This window comes from Lipotes vexillifer, unplaced genomic scaffold (assembly GCF_000442215.2).
Source record: "Lipotes vexillifer unplaced genomic scaffold, Lipotes_vexillifer_v1.1 scaffold165, whole genome shotgun sequence".
Classification (NCBI taxonomy): domain Eukaryota; kingdom Metazoa; phylum Chordata; class Mammalia; order Artiodactyla; family Lipotidae; genus Lipotes; species Lipotes vexillifer.
In genome coordinates this window covers 1,614,994-1,631,000 of record NW_006799066.1, presented here as the reverse complement: position 1 = coordinate 1,631,000, position 16,007 = coordinate 1,614,994, and the positions used below count along the sequence as shown (strand labels likewise).

At 42.4% G+C, this 16,007-nt stretch overlaps 1 protein-coding gene across 1 annotated transcript in view; it reads left to right on the top strand.

The window, feature by feature from the left end:
- ASPH (aspartate beta-hydroxylase) overlaps positions 1–16,007 on the top strand; it is a 216,926-nt gene that overhangs the window by 139,339 nt on the left and 61,580 nt on the right. The window contains exon 15 of the mRNA XM_007471474.1: positions 11,620–11,705. Within this exon, the coding sequence (XP_007471536.1) occupies positions 11,620–11,705 (86 nt within the window). The remainder of the gene's footprint in view (positions 1–11,619; positions 11,706–16,007) is intronic.

Sequence of the window (16,007 nt, the reverse complement as noted above, 5' to 3'; positions counted from 1 at the left end):
AGGCGGACTCCCAACCACTGCGCCACCAGGGAAGCCCCTAAAATACTTTTTATGCCTCTCTGCCTTTTTAAATTGTATGCCGCACACAGTTTAACTTTCTTTGGTGATTAGAGACTGTCATGCCCATTTTAATGAACATCAGTTATTGTGCAGAGATACCGTTTGGGGCTGTTGAACTGTACACAATTTGCACTGTTTACCTGTACACAATTTGACCCATATTGGAATGCTATTTGAGCTGGGTTCATTTCTGATATCTTTCTTACTTCAGTCTGTTGGCTTTTACATCCTGCTACTGAGTGTATATCTGATTCAAGCAACCCTCACTTCTTTCTAATATACTTATAATAAGGTAAAGGTGCTAGCCTCTAGAACCAGAAGATCAAGATTGTTAGAATTGTATCTAAAATAAAATTTGGGGAAGGTGGCTGTTGTCTCATGGAACAGTGAACATGGAGATGAAATTCTTAATGTCTGAATTAGCTGTTGGTAAGCCTGTGGACTGCCTTGGCACTGAAGGGGTTTCTGTTATGTATAGAAAACACATCACTTAGCATCTCTGAAATTTCTAACTTAACATATGGAGTCACATCTGTTAAAGGATTATTACTCTAGAAGGGGAGTGATGTATAATTTATTAAAATAACCCTATGGGGAGACAGCAGACTACATTTAATAAACCGGAATACTTGCTGGATCCATCGACTGCTCCCAGCTGAATCCCACATTATTTCAATAGAGGGGGCAGAGGAAAACAATTGCCCTTTATATAATGTTTACTGTGTTGTATTAGTTAGTGTCTCTCAGCAGAAAAACATTTATGTTAACTGTGTGGTTTAAGCTTTGAATATTGAGCTCCTGCTGGCATGTAGTTAATATTTGACTCAGGAGAACAAAAGTCCGTTACTCCTTAGCTGTAGGAGGAAAGGAAGGGTCCGCCTTTCTTCTTCCCTCCGGTCATCAGTAAAGGCTGGCAAGTAAGACAGTCTCCCCTGAGTTGTCAAGATTTACCTCTTCTCTCCCTACTATATACCTGCAAGGTGGGTATATCACATTAGAGGAAGTGGGCTCAGAAGGGGCTCTTTTTGGATCAAACACATTAATTTTCCTTTTTCACAGTGATAACACAAAGACTCCCGCCAGAAGCACTTCTGTGGCTGTCTGCTGATTGGGTTTCCCAACAGCCAATAACATGACCCACTATCGATATGAAAGCAGATTTATTTCAGACCCTCGTGTGAAGCAGAGCAATAGAATACCTTGCAAAATTCCCACTTGTAAATGAAAGAGAAAAGAACTGAGAGCTCCCACCAACATCCCTGCCTGTGCCTTGGAGGAACATTGGTAGATCTGGGCTTGCTTTCCCTGTACCCAGCAGGAGGAATTTCATCAAAAACCCTAGTACTGGGTTCTTGAAGTCTTGAATATTTCACTCTGTTGTTTCCTTCTTTTTTGTTATTTGCCTTAATTTATAGATTGCCTCACTGCCAGACAAATTTAGCGTGGAGGTTTTTTTTCTTCCACTGAAATCTATCACTGATTTTAAAAAGAAAAGCAAAATTAACTTCCAGTTGTAACATAGGAAGATTAAAATGTGTAGTGGGGTCTGTCGTGGTTTAACTGCTATTTAACACGAATAATATTGAAATTAGCATTACATGATTATTTCAAGGTTTCAGGCTGTATCTCAGATATAGAGCACATTTTTCTTCAATGACTTATTTTGGTCTTACTCTTCCTTCTTAAATCATTTTGCTCTTTAGATTATTTTTTATCTAATTCCACCTTTGGATAACCTATAACAAAAAGCAACCCTTCATGTTTTATGTGGTCCTGCTTGAAAACACAGTAGGGTTTAGGGAGCAAAGGGAGTACAATGGGGCCCCATAGCTCCTTAGTCCTTTGTTGACCCAGGAAATTCAAACGGGATGTAGGAATGGTTTGGCAAAGTTATTAGTTATCCAAAATCTCTGCCAGAGAAATGTTTGACCTAGAGCAAATCTGGTATCTTAAAAAAATTAGTTCCTCAAACGTTTACTAATAAGGTAGGTCATACATATCTCCCATTTAATTAAAGAGCAGAATTTTAAAGGAAATGAAAATAAGGTATTATAGACGGAAGTCATGATTAATATTTATATGATATTTTATGTACCTTTATGGTTAGTAGGTAGGGGTCAGACATTATTCCTGTTTCATGGAAGTGAGACTAAGCAAGTCACCTAAGAAAGGCAGGAGTGAGGCTCACACCCTGGCCTCCAGACCCTGTGACCTTCCTGCTAAGCCAGGTGTCTCTGTGTAATGTGTACACGCTGGGTCTTTGAGACACAAAATGAAGGGAAATCACTGTGATTATTTAACTGCCTTTATCCTCTGAGACAAGTAGTACAAAGTTCAGCTACTTTCTTACACAACATAATACTTATACTAATACTTAGTTCCACACTGTCATCACTCTCCAAACATGCAGGAACACCCTGGTGTCTGAACTTTTGGGCCAGATGCCGGGTATACAACAAAATGTTGTCAAAAGCATAGACACTGGAGTCAAGACAACCCCCAGCTCCAGTCTTGGCTCCTACTGTTGACAGTTTGTGCAGCCTGGGTGAGTTGCACATGTCTAGCAGGGTAAGTGATCAATGAATGTCAACTATTATTATCAGCAAATAATTTGACAAGGCATTAAGCAGAGACTCCGAACATATAAAAAGCAAGCTGCTTAGTGTAGTTTTTATGTTCTACTAAAATCAGCTGAACTTTGCAGTCCAAGAACTTACTGGTTAGTTGTGTCTAATATTCTGCCATTGTGTTCTAAATTCTAAATATATGGAAAAACTAGAATGGAATAAGAAATAGATCTCGGTGTTCTCTATAAAATCTTCAGTGGGGATTGTCTCGCACTTACCTTGTGTCTTTCCCTTACCTTCCTCCTCCGTCCCCTCTTTTGTTGTCTGTTGACACTTTCTGGACTAGACCTTCTTTATAAAGCACGCTATTCTCATTCTCAATTCATTCTGTATCTTGGGTGCTTACAATTTTCTGATTGTTTTTTAAATAACTGATACGCCTAAGTTACAAATTGACATGGATATCCCCTTCTGGAATATCTTTTTTTAATTGAGTTATAATTAACATATAATATTACTTTCAGGTGTACAACGTAGTGATTTGATATTTTTTATACATTATGAAATGATCACCACGATAAGTTCAGTTACCATCTGTCACCATACAAAGTTGTTGCAATATTATCGACTATATTCCCTATGTGACATTCCATCCTGTTACTTATTTTATAGATGGAAGTTTGTCCTCTTAATCCTCTTCCCCTTTTTCAGCCACCCCCTAACTCCCTCCCCTCTGGCGACCACCAGTTTGTTCTCTGTATCTGTGAGTCTGTGTCTGACTTATTTCACTTAGCATAACACCCTCTAGGTCCGTCCATGTTGTAGCACACGGCAAGATTTCATGGAATATTCTGATTCATTCATGCTTGCATGTATTTATATACATTCAGAAACATTTATTGACGACTTTTCATGGGACAGACCATGTGCTGTGCTGGAAATAAATTATGAGGAAGACACAGTTCTTTCCTCACAAAAATTAACAATCCAGCAGTATGGGGGGTGGCGTGGGGAAGAGAGTGTACATCATATATAACCACATGGCCAACTTAAACACAGCCTGAAACTTTGCTATTTCTAGAAACAAAGTGTTGTATGAGCACAGAGGAGAAAGTTTTGTGGGTTTTTTTTTCATGAGGATGTCTTTAGATGACTTGATAGAGGAAATAGCATTTAAACTAGGTCTTGAAGGTTGAAAGAGAGTTTTCTTTGGTAGAAATAGAGGGAAGGGTTTTCCAAGCTCCCACACCCAACCACCACCAAAAAACACCACCATGAGAAAAGTCACTGAAGTGTCACAAGTTCATGTGAAATTTGAGAGTCTGTGTAAAGGAAGTGTAACTGCTTTGCAGGTAAGTAACAGGAGGTGAAGATAGAGTGGCTAGGAGCCAGTTTGTCAAAGGCAGTAAAGCTGCTTCCAGGAAACAACTGTGAAAGGCTTACTTCAAGATATATGTATTTTTCTTGACTAAATACAACGTTTCAGATAGGTTTTGAGTTGGTGGGAGAAGTTCTTATTTTCTCTCTCTTCCTCCTAGTAAAGTTAATTTAAGGTCCTCAATCAGCTTACAGTGTTGTATCAAAAGCAGATGGCAGCCCCGGGCAGAGCAGCTGGTTTGGCCCTCAGCGTGGGAATCTTGAATCCCCCTCTGGCTGGGGTGCGGGGCTACAGCTGTCCACTCTTTGTCTTTCAAAAGCCCCATTCTTGCTGTGCCACCTCTTACAGTTGGGGTGTACATCCTCTCTCTACAAAACTAAAACTCCCTGAACGTGCATTTCAGGCCTCTTCTGGCTCTTAAAGCAGGTTCAGTGTCACTAAGGCCACATACCCATATGTGGGGAGAAAGCAAGTCAGTGGCCGGGGTTCCTGAGCAATACCTCCACCACTGTGAGCTTTCCAAAATTCTGGAAAGGCCGGATTCCCATAATAAGAACATATATATTGCACCAAACCATAGAATCCAAGCAGGAGAAGATTTCTAGAAAAATAAAGAAAAATAACTAATGGTGAAAGTACAATGTCCCAAACTTGTGATTGGGACTCTCTTTCCTCTGCTGGGAATGCTGCTTCTCTCTGGGTCTATACTTAGGTCCTCGATTTCCCCAGAAAGCTTTCCCTCCCCCTTCCCAAAAAGATTAGCACCACTCCTGGTCTGCCCTTACAATTACCCTCATTCCTCTAAGCATTCATTATCCATTTACAGCTTTCTCCCCAGTAAGACTGTAGCCTCCTTGAGGAATGTTCTGTTGAATCCCCAGCACTTAGCACAATCCTTGAAACATGGTGTCTTTTTAGCAAGTAGTTGAATGAATGAATGAACCAGTGAAAAATGTGGGTCTCAGTCCAAAGCCTGGGGCCCCCTCCACTGCTTACAGAGTCACACACAGACGAGCAGCAATGGTTTCCTATACTTCAAGAGCAGTCAGGGCTTCCCTGGTGGCGCAGTGGTTGAGAGTCCGCCTGCCAATGCAGGGGACGCGGGTTCGTGCCCCGGTCTGGAAAGATCCCACATGCCGTGCAGCGGCTGGGCCCGTGAGCCGTGGCCGCTGAGCCTGTGCATCCGGAGGCTGTGCTCCGCAACGGAAGAGGCCACAACAGTGAGAGGCCCACGTACGGCAAAAAAAAAAAAAGAGTATTCAAATTTTTTTTAAAAAATAAAAATTAAAAGTAGGGTGCTTGGAGGATGGAATGAATGATAAGAAAGAGACAGGAGCAGAAACAGTAGCTGGGATATTAAATAAGGAGAGAATTTTTCCTCCTCTTTTCTTATATTTGCAGGGAGGAGCCTCTTAAGCATAGTTGAATTTGAGTAAGTTCAAATTACCTGCTGATAGGTTCATGGTTGGCGGCGGAGAGCTCAAAATCAGATTTAATTTAATTTTTGAAAGAACGATGTTTTTATGCCCAAATGCTTCTCATACTGATATACCTATGATAAGAGTCTTCATTGATTTTATTTTTTCTTTGTTTGTTTTTTTGGCCATGCTGCTTGGCTTGTGGGATCTTAGTTCCCCAACCAGGGATCGAGCCCTGGCCCTCCGCAGTGAGAGCTCGGAGTCCTAACCACTGGACCTCCAGGGAATTCCCGAATCATTGAGAATCATGTGACTTGCCTCTTCCTTATAACTTTTTTGTCAAGTCAGGTATTGAGGTGTAATTTACATATGGTAAAATCCACCTTTTGTGGTGTGTAGTTTTGACATATACATTGACATCTAGTTACAATTTCTCCACCACAATTAAAATCTAGAGCTTTGTATCTCAAAATTCTCTTGTGCCCTTTGGAGTCAACCCCTTTTCCCACCTCCAGCCTCTGAAACCACTAATCCGTTTTCTTTCCCAACAGTTTATCCTTTTCTAAAATGCTGTGTAAAGGGAATCATCCAGTTGGTAGCTTTATGAACTTGGCCTCTTTCACCTAACGTGATGCACTTGAGAGGGATCCACGTTGTTGCACGTATTCGTATCATGGCTGAGTAGCATTGTGTTGTATGGCTCTGCCATAAAGTGTCCATCCACCAGGTGATGGACGTTTGGGTTTTGTCTACCTGTGGCTGTTACAGTGCTTCAGTGAATGCGTGCATATGAGTCGCCGTGTGGACCTGTGTCATCATTTCTCTTGGGCAGTGAGCCAAGAGCAGGATTACTAGGACGGCATGCAAAGGAGTTTAGTGTTTATTTTATGTGCTTGGGGGATCCATGGCGCTGGGGTAACATGGACAGATTGTGTTTCAGGAAGATCCTAAGGACAGTGTAGAGCGAGAACAGGCTGGAAGCAGGGAGACAGGTCCGGAAAGTTGCTTTTCTGTCTACCTTATGGCAGACCTTGCAACTTCCGTCACTCATCATCAGAGCGTGTCAGGGACATAGAGAGATGCAAAGATTCTGTGTCTGTTTTCATTGGTGGTCAGCTTCTCCTCATGTACCGTAGTATGAAAACATCTTCTCCCATGGACCAAGTGGAGAGGAAAGGGAGTCAACATTTAATTTTTATATAACCTACCTACCTACCTAGTCTTTTTTCAGCCTTTAATTATTCTTTTATTTCCCTTCTTTTCCATTTCATTTGCTCTTAATGTTTCAGCCACGGCAAGGGAAGTCAGGATTTGAAATGCAACAGGTCACTTTTTTTTCTTTCTTTGTGGTTTTGGAAAAGGACAAAATACTTGTAATAGCAGTGACCACAAAGAAAAGTTCAAAGTTTTATAAAACATAAACATCTGCTTCCTAAACCACTTTTAAAAATCCAAATTCAACAAAATTAACAACCCATGGCAATACTCCCAGGTCTACTTTGAAAGATGATTAACATGATTTAAATCAACTGAAAATCAGAAGTGCAGGATTTGTGCAGAGACCTTAAGAGAACCATTTGTAGAAGAAACTGAGGCCCAAAGAGCCTGAGAGAGTTTTGCTCCATCCTGTCACGAGCCCTGAGACCCCACTCCTGTTTCTGCAGTAAGACCACGTGTTTCCCCAGAACAAGAAGGAACAGATCTGTGTTTTTTTACAATGGGAAAAATTGCCTTAGGCTTTTTATACACTTAAAAATAAAAATAGTCATGATAGGAATAAACCTGAATTTCAAAGAGAGGAGCAATATTAACAGCTATTAAATAGGAAGGTTTGTGAAAAGAAATTTTATGGGACAAAGTAATTTCTCTTGGTAATGAGTGCTTCGAGATTTTTAATAACCTATTTTTCATGATGATACTGAAATAAGTTGACACTGAGTACAGTATGGCTATTTAACAAACATATTTTAATGTTAACTATATATTTTGGATGTCCTAAGCTGCCAATAGTTTTTTTTCCCCCCCTGTAAATAAACCTCATGTTAACTTTGACAGTGGAACATGGGAGATGCGCTTGGGAAAAGTCCCGATGCCAGCAGTAACCCTCTGCTCAGGTGCTCGCCAGGCTTTCCTGGTCCTGCTGTCGTCCTGCTGACAGACACTTCTGCAAAACCAAAGCGAGCAATTGAGAGACATAAGTCAGTGCTGGGTGACACGACACTAACTTCCACCATTTATAAATCCCCATCTCAGCCAAATGTCGATTCATTTCCCATGTTCTCAGCACGTATGCTAACATATCATGGCATGCCGTTGAATGTGCCCACTAGTCACTATTTTTTCAGTCTCTGCTTTAGACATATTTTTCAACAATAGGGGGCCTTGGGGCTTGCGAGAGGAGAAGAGAAAGGTGGAATAAATAAAAGAGAATACCAATTTTTTAAAATATATAAGGAATGATATATGTACCACATCTTCTTTATCATTCCTCTGTCAATGGACATTTAGGTTGCTTCCGTGTCCTGGCTGTTGTAAATAGTGCTGCAATGAACATTGGGGTGCATGTGTCTTTTCAAATTATGGTTTTCTCCAGGTATATGCCTAGGAGTTATATACAATGGAATATTACCCAGCCATAAAAAAGAACAAAATAATTCCATTTGCAGCAAATGGATGGAACTAGAGATTGTCATACTGAGTGAAGCAAGTCAGACACAGAAAGACAAATACTGGTATCGCTTATATGTGGAATCTAATAATAGGGTATGAATGGACTTATTTACAAAATAGAAGTAGAGTCACAGATGTAGAAAACAAACTTATGGTTACCAAGGGGGAAGGGGGTACATTGGGAGATTGGGATTGACACAAACACACTGCTATATATAAAATAGATAACTAATAAGAACCTACTGTTTGGCACAGGGAACTCTACTCAATACTCTGTAATGGCCTATATGGGAAAAGAATCTAAAAAAAGAATGGATATATGTATATGTATCACCAATTCACTTTGCTCTACACCTGAAACTAACACAACATTGTAAATCAACTCTACTCCAATAAACATTGAAACTATATTATATACAAGGAATGAAATGAAAAAAGTGATCAAAGTGTCAGCTTTATTACTGATAAAAGTCGATTGGAGAATGGGACTTACATGAACAGGAATAATAGGTTTCATAATCTTGAACCCAAGAATTGGACATACCTGCCCACTCCAGGCTGTGGAGAGCAGCCCTAGTTCCGCCATGTGGGTGGGGACCCCTCCCTGCAGGATGTGGCATCCGCTCAGCACATAGTGGTACACGTCCTGGGGGAAGGGAAGGGGTGGGACTGAGCTACACAAGCTTGTTGCTTCCCCCTAACTCAGTGATCAGATAAGTCACACCACCTCCCCTGTGGGGAGAGGCAGGAGGCTAAGATTCTTAGGAAACTTCCTTTTCTTTTTGGAGACCATTTAGGTGGAAAATGTAGATGGGAGAGGGGAGGTGTCAGAGGACGGACGGAACAAAAAGTGCCCACTGAACTGAGAAGGCATCTTGAGATCAAACAACGAGGCAGGAAGCCCCGTGTAATCAGGGGATCAATTTATTACAGGGTAACTTACTCACAGGGTGGGATTGGGCAGAAAATGATCTGGAAGCATTCGCGGAGGCTATGGCCACTGGGACAATTTGATAGTTAACCTGGGGTATGGGGTGCTTGGAAATACGGCATGTATTCCTAAGTCAAGATTTATGAGTGGGTAACTAGTCTTGTGGGCGCCCGGAATACGCCAGCAAAGGTCTTCAACATTGGAGACTAACAGAGCATAGAGGCCACCTGGTCCTAATGATGATGAAACAATATCTATTAACTCTAAAGCCCCTGACAACAGAGAAGTGATTCACTGCACAGTACAGTCCTGGGTAGTGTCAATGGAAGGACAGGAGGAACTGTCAGGGCCCAAGATGGCATCAGCCATGCTGACAGCCATACGGGAGGTGTCAAGGGACTGACCCCTTTGAAACCTCAGTGGCCACATCTGTGAAGTTAAGTTCCCCATGTCCAAGAGGTTGAGAGAATAAAAGGAGATATGGCCTGGAGACCGGCACACAGTGAGTGCTAAAAAAAATAGCGATTACTTTCAGTCTTCAGATAATTCCTCGTGTTCCTTCATCTTTACTCTGGTCACAGACTGACCAGGTTTGTTATTTGGAAACAGATGGATACAGCGCCATCCTCTGAAATAGGGCAAATCTGAGACAGAACAGATTTGTGAGCAGTAGCGAATTTCACTTTGGATCTGAGCTTGAAGCCTCTGTGTCCATAGGCACTTGGATTTATGATTTTTGTATTTCAGGAGAAAATTAACTAGTTAACATGTAGCTCAGTTTGGAAATTAAACCGTGGAAGCCCTTTAGAGGCTGAAGACTGACCCTGATGAGCACAGCATGCTGGGGGGACAGGAGGAAAACCAGGAGAGCGGGCAGCACAGAAGTCAAGGCGAGGGACCCTTTCAGGAAGGAGGGAGGAGTCCGCCGTGTCCGATGCTGCAGGGGGGCCAGGTTGGATGGGAGCCAAAGGAACAGGGGGACTTGCAGAGATGGCCGTACGCATTATTAGCTCTCAGATACGGAGCACTCACTGTATGTTGATCACTGTGCTGGTTGCCCACATGCAATATTTAATTCTCAAGAACGCTACCCCATGTTATAGATTAGGGAAGTGAGAGTCGGAAAAGTCTACCGCCAGCTTGGCTTAGGTCACAGAGCTGGGACAGGACAGAGCTGGGACTCAGGCCCCTGCCCTCTGACTCTTAACCACTGAGGCTCCTTCCTTCTGGACGACTGGCTTTTGCCCCCGTGGTGGGTGAGGACAAAGCACTGTGGGTGGAAAGGGAGCCACGAGGGAGGGGAGTGGGGAGAGGATGGCGAGTGGGGGTGGGGAGGCTGAGGTTCGTCCTGGCTGGTTGGTTTGCTGTGGCTTTAGGATGGTGGGGACTTCAGCGCTGTGAAACGTGGACAGGGGCTCAGAGGTAAGCCAGAGTGAGGAGGCCTACGGAGACAGCAGAGTGCGGACCTGTGGGGCAGGGCAGGGAGTGACCTTAGGAGGGAGAACCCCTCCTCCTGCACCTGGGGACAGAGCACAAGGAACTGAATGTGTTGGTTTAATGTCAGAGCATTAAGGAAGTTCTCCTCTGACTGCTCTCATTTCTCTCTACCTGGAACACCCGGCTTACCCTTCAGGGTCACACCTGGTCATGCTCTGAGCCCTGAGACAGGATTATCTGCTCTGGGTCCACTCGGAAGGACCCAACCCTCCCCTGCTGGTCGTGACATCAGGCTGAGTCAGCAGGAGGAAATTCAGGTTGCATCAAAGACATGGTGCCACTCTGCAGGGGCTTATGGTTTGAAAAGGGACCAGGATAAGTACATAAAAGTACCATATAATAGGGGGAAGAACCACACACACAAAAAAAGACATATGCGTGGTGCTGAGGATTTCAGTCGTGTGATAGAGAAAATGGAGCACTTCTGTGAGTGATATGTGGAGTGAGTGTGGTTTTCAGCTGGTTGTTGAAGAAGGGGAGTATTTTCAACTGACAAGGAATAAGCCATTTTACTTGGAGAAAGTAGCCTCAGAAATGGCAGAAAGCTTATTTGGGGAGCGAGGGGTGGTCCCATCTGGCTAAAGATGGAATATGCTGGAATTTGGGTCCAGGATGCAATGGAAGGGTCTTGAGTCCTACACTAAGAAATCCTGCTCCCTTGAGATTAATTTCCTACTTTTATCTGATCGGGAAACACTGTGGGTGTGTTCAGAGACAGTTGTAAGCAGCCTTTTGGGCTTAGCCAAGGAGTTGATCCTAAGAGTTTAGAAATCATACCTACCATTTTCATTCCAGAAATTAGGTCACTATCCTGAGAGTTTCAGGATACCAGAATGCACCCAGTCTCCCAAGAACACCTTCGAGCATCTGAGGAAAAGGGCCCTGACCGTCTCCCTGTGGTTTGGCAGTTACTGACTGGGTCATCCTGGGGGTTGGGAGAGCCGTGTGGGGAGCTGAGCCAGGACTGTGCTTGGTTCTCCAGTTATAGGCTCAGGACCAATACTAGGTTTCTTACTACTTTTGTAAATCACTATTCTCAAGAACTATTTCTAGACAAAAACATAAAATAAAAATTTAAAACCTCTTTTTCTCTTTCAGTGAAGAAAAAGAAGCCTAAACTATTAAATAAATTTGATAAGACTATTAAAGCTGAACTCGATGCTGCAGAGAAACTCCGTAAACGGGTAGGTGGTTGTTTTGCTTTTCGCAGGAACATGCGATGGTTTCTTTGTTAAATAAACTCAGCCATTACTCTTGATTTGTTTTTTAAAAAAACTGTAAGAGAAACAACCTTTGAATAGAGTGGATTTTTCTCCAGGCACATCAGCATTCCATGTGAAGTGAATCAAGTGAAAAGAAAAACAGCAGCTGTAATGGCCAAATAGAAATAGAACTTTACCGTCAGGCCAGCCGACTTGGGTGTCAGCCCCGCCCATCACAGTCTACTCTGGTGGCTTTGGGCAGCTCACTTAGTCATTCTGAGCCTCCATTTCCTTATTTTAAAAAATGAGACTAATACGTGCTCTCCCTACTTCCTACTTGGTCTTTTCTAATGAGGTAAGAGATTACAAACGAAGCATCAGTACTGTCAAGTACCATACAAATAGGGGTTTTAATTTTTTTTTTTTTTTTTTTGCGGTACGCGGGCCTCTCACTGTTGTGGCCTCTCCCGTTGCGGAGCAACAGGCTCCGGACGCGCAGGCTCAGCGGCCATGGCTCACGGGCCCAGCCGCTCCGCGGCACGTGGGATCTTCCCGGACCGGGGCACGAACCCGCATCCCCTGCATCGGCAGGCGGACTCTCAACCACTGCGCCACCAGGGAAGCCCAAGTAGGGGTTTTCATTTTAAAGCAACTCGACGCAAAAAGAAAACATAGGTTAGTCCAATACTCTTAGGATAGTTACTGTTAAGGTGAAATGATGTTAGATTTAAGATTCTTCTCACTTGGGGTTAACCTCACGCACCTCCAGTTTCCAGGGGGACTGTTTTGCTTTGTCATCAGTTAATTTGAAATATTATTTGCATTTGTTTCTGGATATTACAGTTTTTGAAAAGTCAATTAACCCTAGATTGAAGTTATCTGTTCTCTTAACTCCATCATACTCATGTAATTATTGGGCCAAATATTTATTATAATGTATCTAATGACATCTTCACTTAATCATCTACAGGCATACCTCATTGTATTGTGCTTCATCGATATTGCGTTTTTTACAAATTGAGGGTTTGTGGCAGCCCTGTATCAAACAAGTCTATTGGTGCCATTTTTCCAACAGCATTTGCGCGCTTCGGGTCTCTCTGTCACATTTTGGTAATTCTCGAAATAATTTCAAACCCTCCACCAGCAGAAAGATTATGACTCACTGAAGGCTCAGATGATGATTAGCATTTCTTAGCAATAAAGTATTTTTAAATAAGGTATGTGCATTGTTTTTCTAAACATAATGCTATTGCACACTTAATAGACTACAATATAATGTAAACATAACTTTTATATGCACTGGAAACCAAAACATTCATGTTACTCACTCTATTGTGGTATTCGCTTTATCATGGTGGTCTGGACCCAAACTTGCAAGATCTCTGAGGTCTGCCTGTAGTTGTTTCTCATGAAAATTTCTTTCTCTACTCTATACTTGAATTTATAGTTGCATTTTACACTAATACTCATTAGTTTTCCTGTAATGTGGTTTTTAATCAGTAGACGTTAGCTGAAAAAAAAAAAAAAAGGAATAAGGGGACTGTCATAGGTAAGCGACAACAATAAAAACACTCGAGTTAGGCACTGAAGTGGGACGAGAATGTGCTTCCCCCCATATTTATTGGAAAAGTCCCAACAAGCATGGCGACGTCTGTAACTAGCATTAGGCAAGGTTCCCAAACCAAAGCCTGGCTCACGCTGGTCAGCAGCTGATACAAAGGTAGTAACTCCAAAGAATATTACAGCAAAGTCTTTGTTCACTAAATTAACATCGAATGATTTCTGTGTCTGTCTTGTTTGACTTTATAAAATGCAGCCATCTACTATTTGTTGAAAATTTGCATTTCTTAATAGAAACGAAGCAGGAATCTTCTTTCTCTATCACCTTGTTTGGCATTCTCCACTTTCTCTGTGCTACATGCCCTTGATGAAAATGGATGCCTATTTCACAGGTGACTTTAGGGATAAAGAACAAACGAACAGCTTTAGAGAAGGATTTTTATGTAATTATAATGAATAGTAGAGAAGGGCTCAGTTATCAAGGGGCAGATAAGTCAGTGAAGCATAAAAATGCTGGAACAATCCATGGGGTATTCTCCAGTTCTCGCTTATCTGGAGAAATTTTGATGCTTTCTTCAAGGAGCACCGTGGATCTATAACAGGGTAAATAAAGGAGGAAGAAGGGCCCACAGAGGCAATTCTTGCTTCTGAAACAGCAGGGAGCCATGTCATTGACTGAGTCATCAGCGTAATTAAATTTTTTAGGGTTGTTTTTATAGCTGGTAGTTTCAAATAATGCAACCGACTATACTGGGATTGCTACGGCCATAAGGCAGCAATGGTCAGAGGAGGCCTGGTCTCAGGCCACACCCATGTTTCAGAAACTATGTGACATGAAAGTATGAGGTCACTTTAGTTTTCCTGCAAAAATGCATGGATCATATTTTAATCATCAATTTTTTTTTTATTTTTATTTTTTGCGATACGTGGGCCTCTCCCGTTGCGGAGCACAGGCTCCGGACACACAGGCGCAGAGGCCATGGCTCACGGGCCCAGCCGCTCCGCGGCATGTGGGATCTTCCCGGACCGGGGCACGAACCCGTGTCCCCTGCATCAGCAGATGGACTGTCTACCACTGCGCCACCAGGGAAGCCCAATCATCAATTTTTTAAAATAATATTTATTGCTTAAAACTCCTCCTTATGCCCCAGAAGAAGGATTTGAAATGATACACTGAAATATTTGTTCATTTGTTGGAATTAGTTTTTATTATTGTTTTATAAGTGGAGAAAAAGAGAGAAGGGAAAACTTAATAAAGTCAGAGTAAGTGCGACACACGGAAGTTCACACCACAGGCTCTAAACGGGGCTGGGAAAGAAGTAAACTGCGGGCAGAGCAAGGAAGGGGTGTAGATCACACTGTCAGACGGATAGTAGTCCTCAGAATAGCTGTTCTGCACCAAGTCCAGAGAGGAACCTTATGCCGTAGATCTTCATAAAGGGCCCAGTGATGGATGGCACAGTGTCCTCCCTAATGTCTCCTCCGCAGGTTCTATGTGACCTCCATGGGGTGTGTCTTAATGTCCTTCAGCGCAGCCCGCTGGCCTCATGCCAGAACAGGGGCCGGGGGAGGGGGGGGATGAGGCAAGTACATGTCTCTCCAGTGAACTGTCTTGGTCCTAGGATAAAATGTAAGCTGTGTTGAAGAACAGATGATTTTCAGGCAATTGTTCGGGAGCACTCTATCTTGTGGTTGAGTTTTTTAAGAAGAATTGTGTAATAGTATCTGGAGCTATATTCTCCAGCAAGAACCTGGGGAACGGAAATTTTTTTCAGACTAAAAGCAAACACATTAACTTTGCCAGACCTCTGAGGTGAGGGCAGGGCTGATGATTCCTTAGGAAAGGCACAGAGCATCTGTGTTAAGGGATCCAAAGGATGCCTGGGACAGAGCCAGCGTATTCCATTATTTTTATAACCTTGATGGCCAACTAAGGGAGTGTTAAGCTGGAAAAAATACTTTCACAGAGTTGTTATGAATATTGTTAATCCTATGGTTTAAATCTGGAAATGGTGCATTTAGCATGATTTTCACAAAAATAGCCTCAATATTTGCAATTTAAGTTGTGTAAGTCATGTGATAGGTGAAAAATAATCCCTCCAAAGATATCTGTGTCCTAATCCCTGGAACCCGTACATGTTACTGTGTTTGGAGAAAGGGTCCTTGCAGATATGATTAAGTTAAGGGTCTTGAGATGGGGGATTAACCTGGGTTATCCAGTTGGGCCCAAAATTCAATCACATGTTTCCATATAAGAGAGAGGCAGAGGGAAATCTGATACAGACAAAATAGGAAAAGGCACACACAGGAGAAGGCAATGTGAAGACAAAGTGGAGATTGGGATGATGTCAGGAAATGCTGTCGCAGATTCTCCCCTAGAGCTTCTAGAGGAGGAACGGCCCTGCCCACATCTCGATTTCAGCCCCAGTGAAACTGATTTTGGACTTCTGTTCTCCGGAACCATGAGCAAATGAATTTCTGTTCTCTTAAGCCACAAAGTTTGTGGTCATTTGTTACAGCAGCCTCAGGAAACTCAACAGGTGAGTTAGAGGAAAGTCACACAGAGAAGGATATTTAACATGAATTCTTCATCCCTTACAATCACTCATGGAAGAAATAAGATGGTGGTTTTAGAAACTGTTATCCAAAATATACAAAAAACTCATAAAATTCAATGATAAGAAAAACAACCCAATTTAAAAATGGGCCAAAGACCTTAAAAGA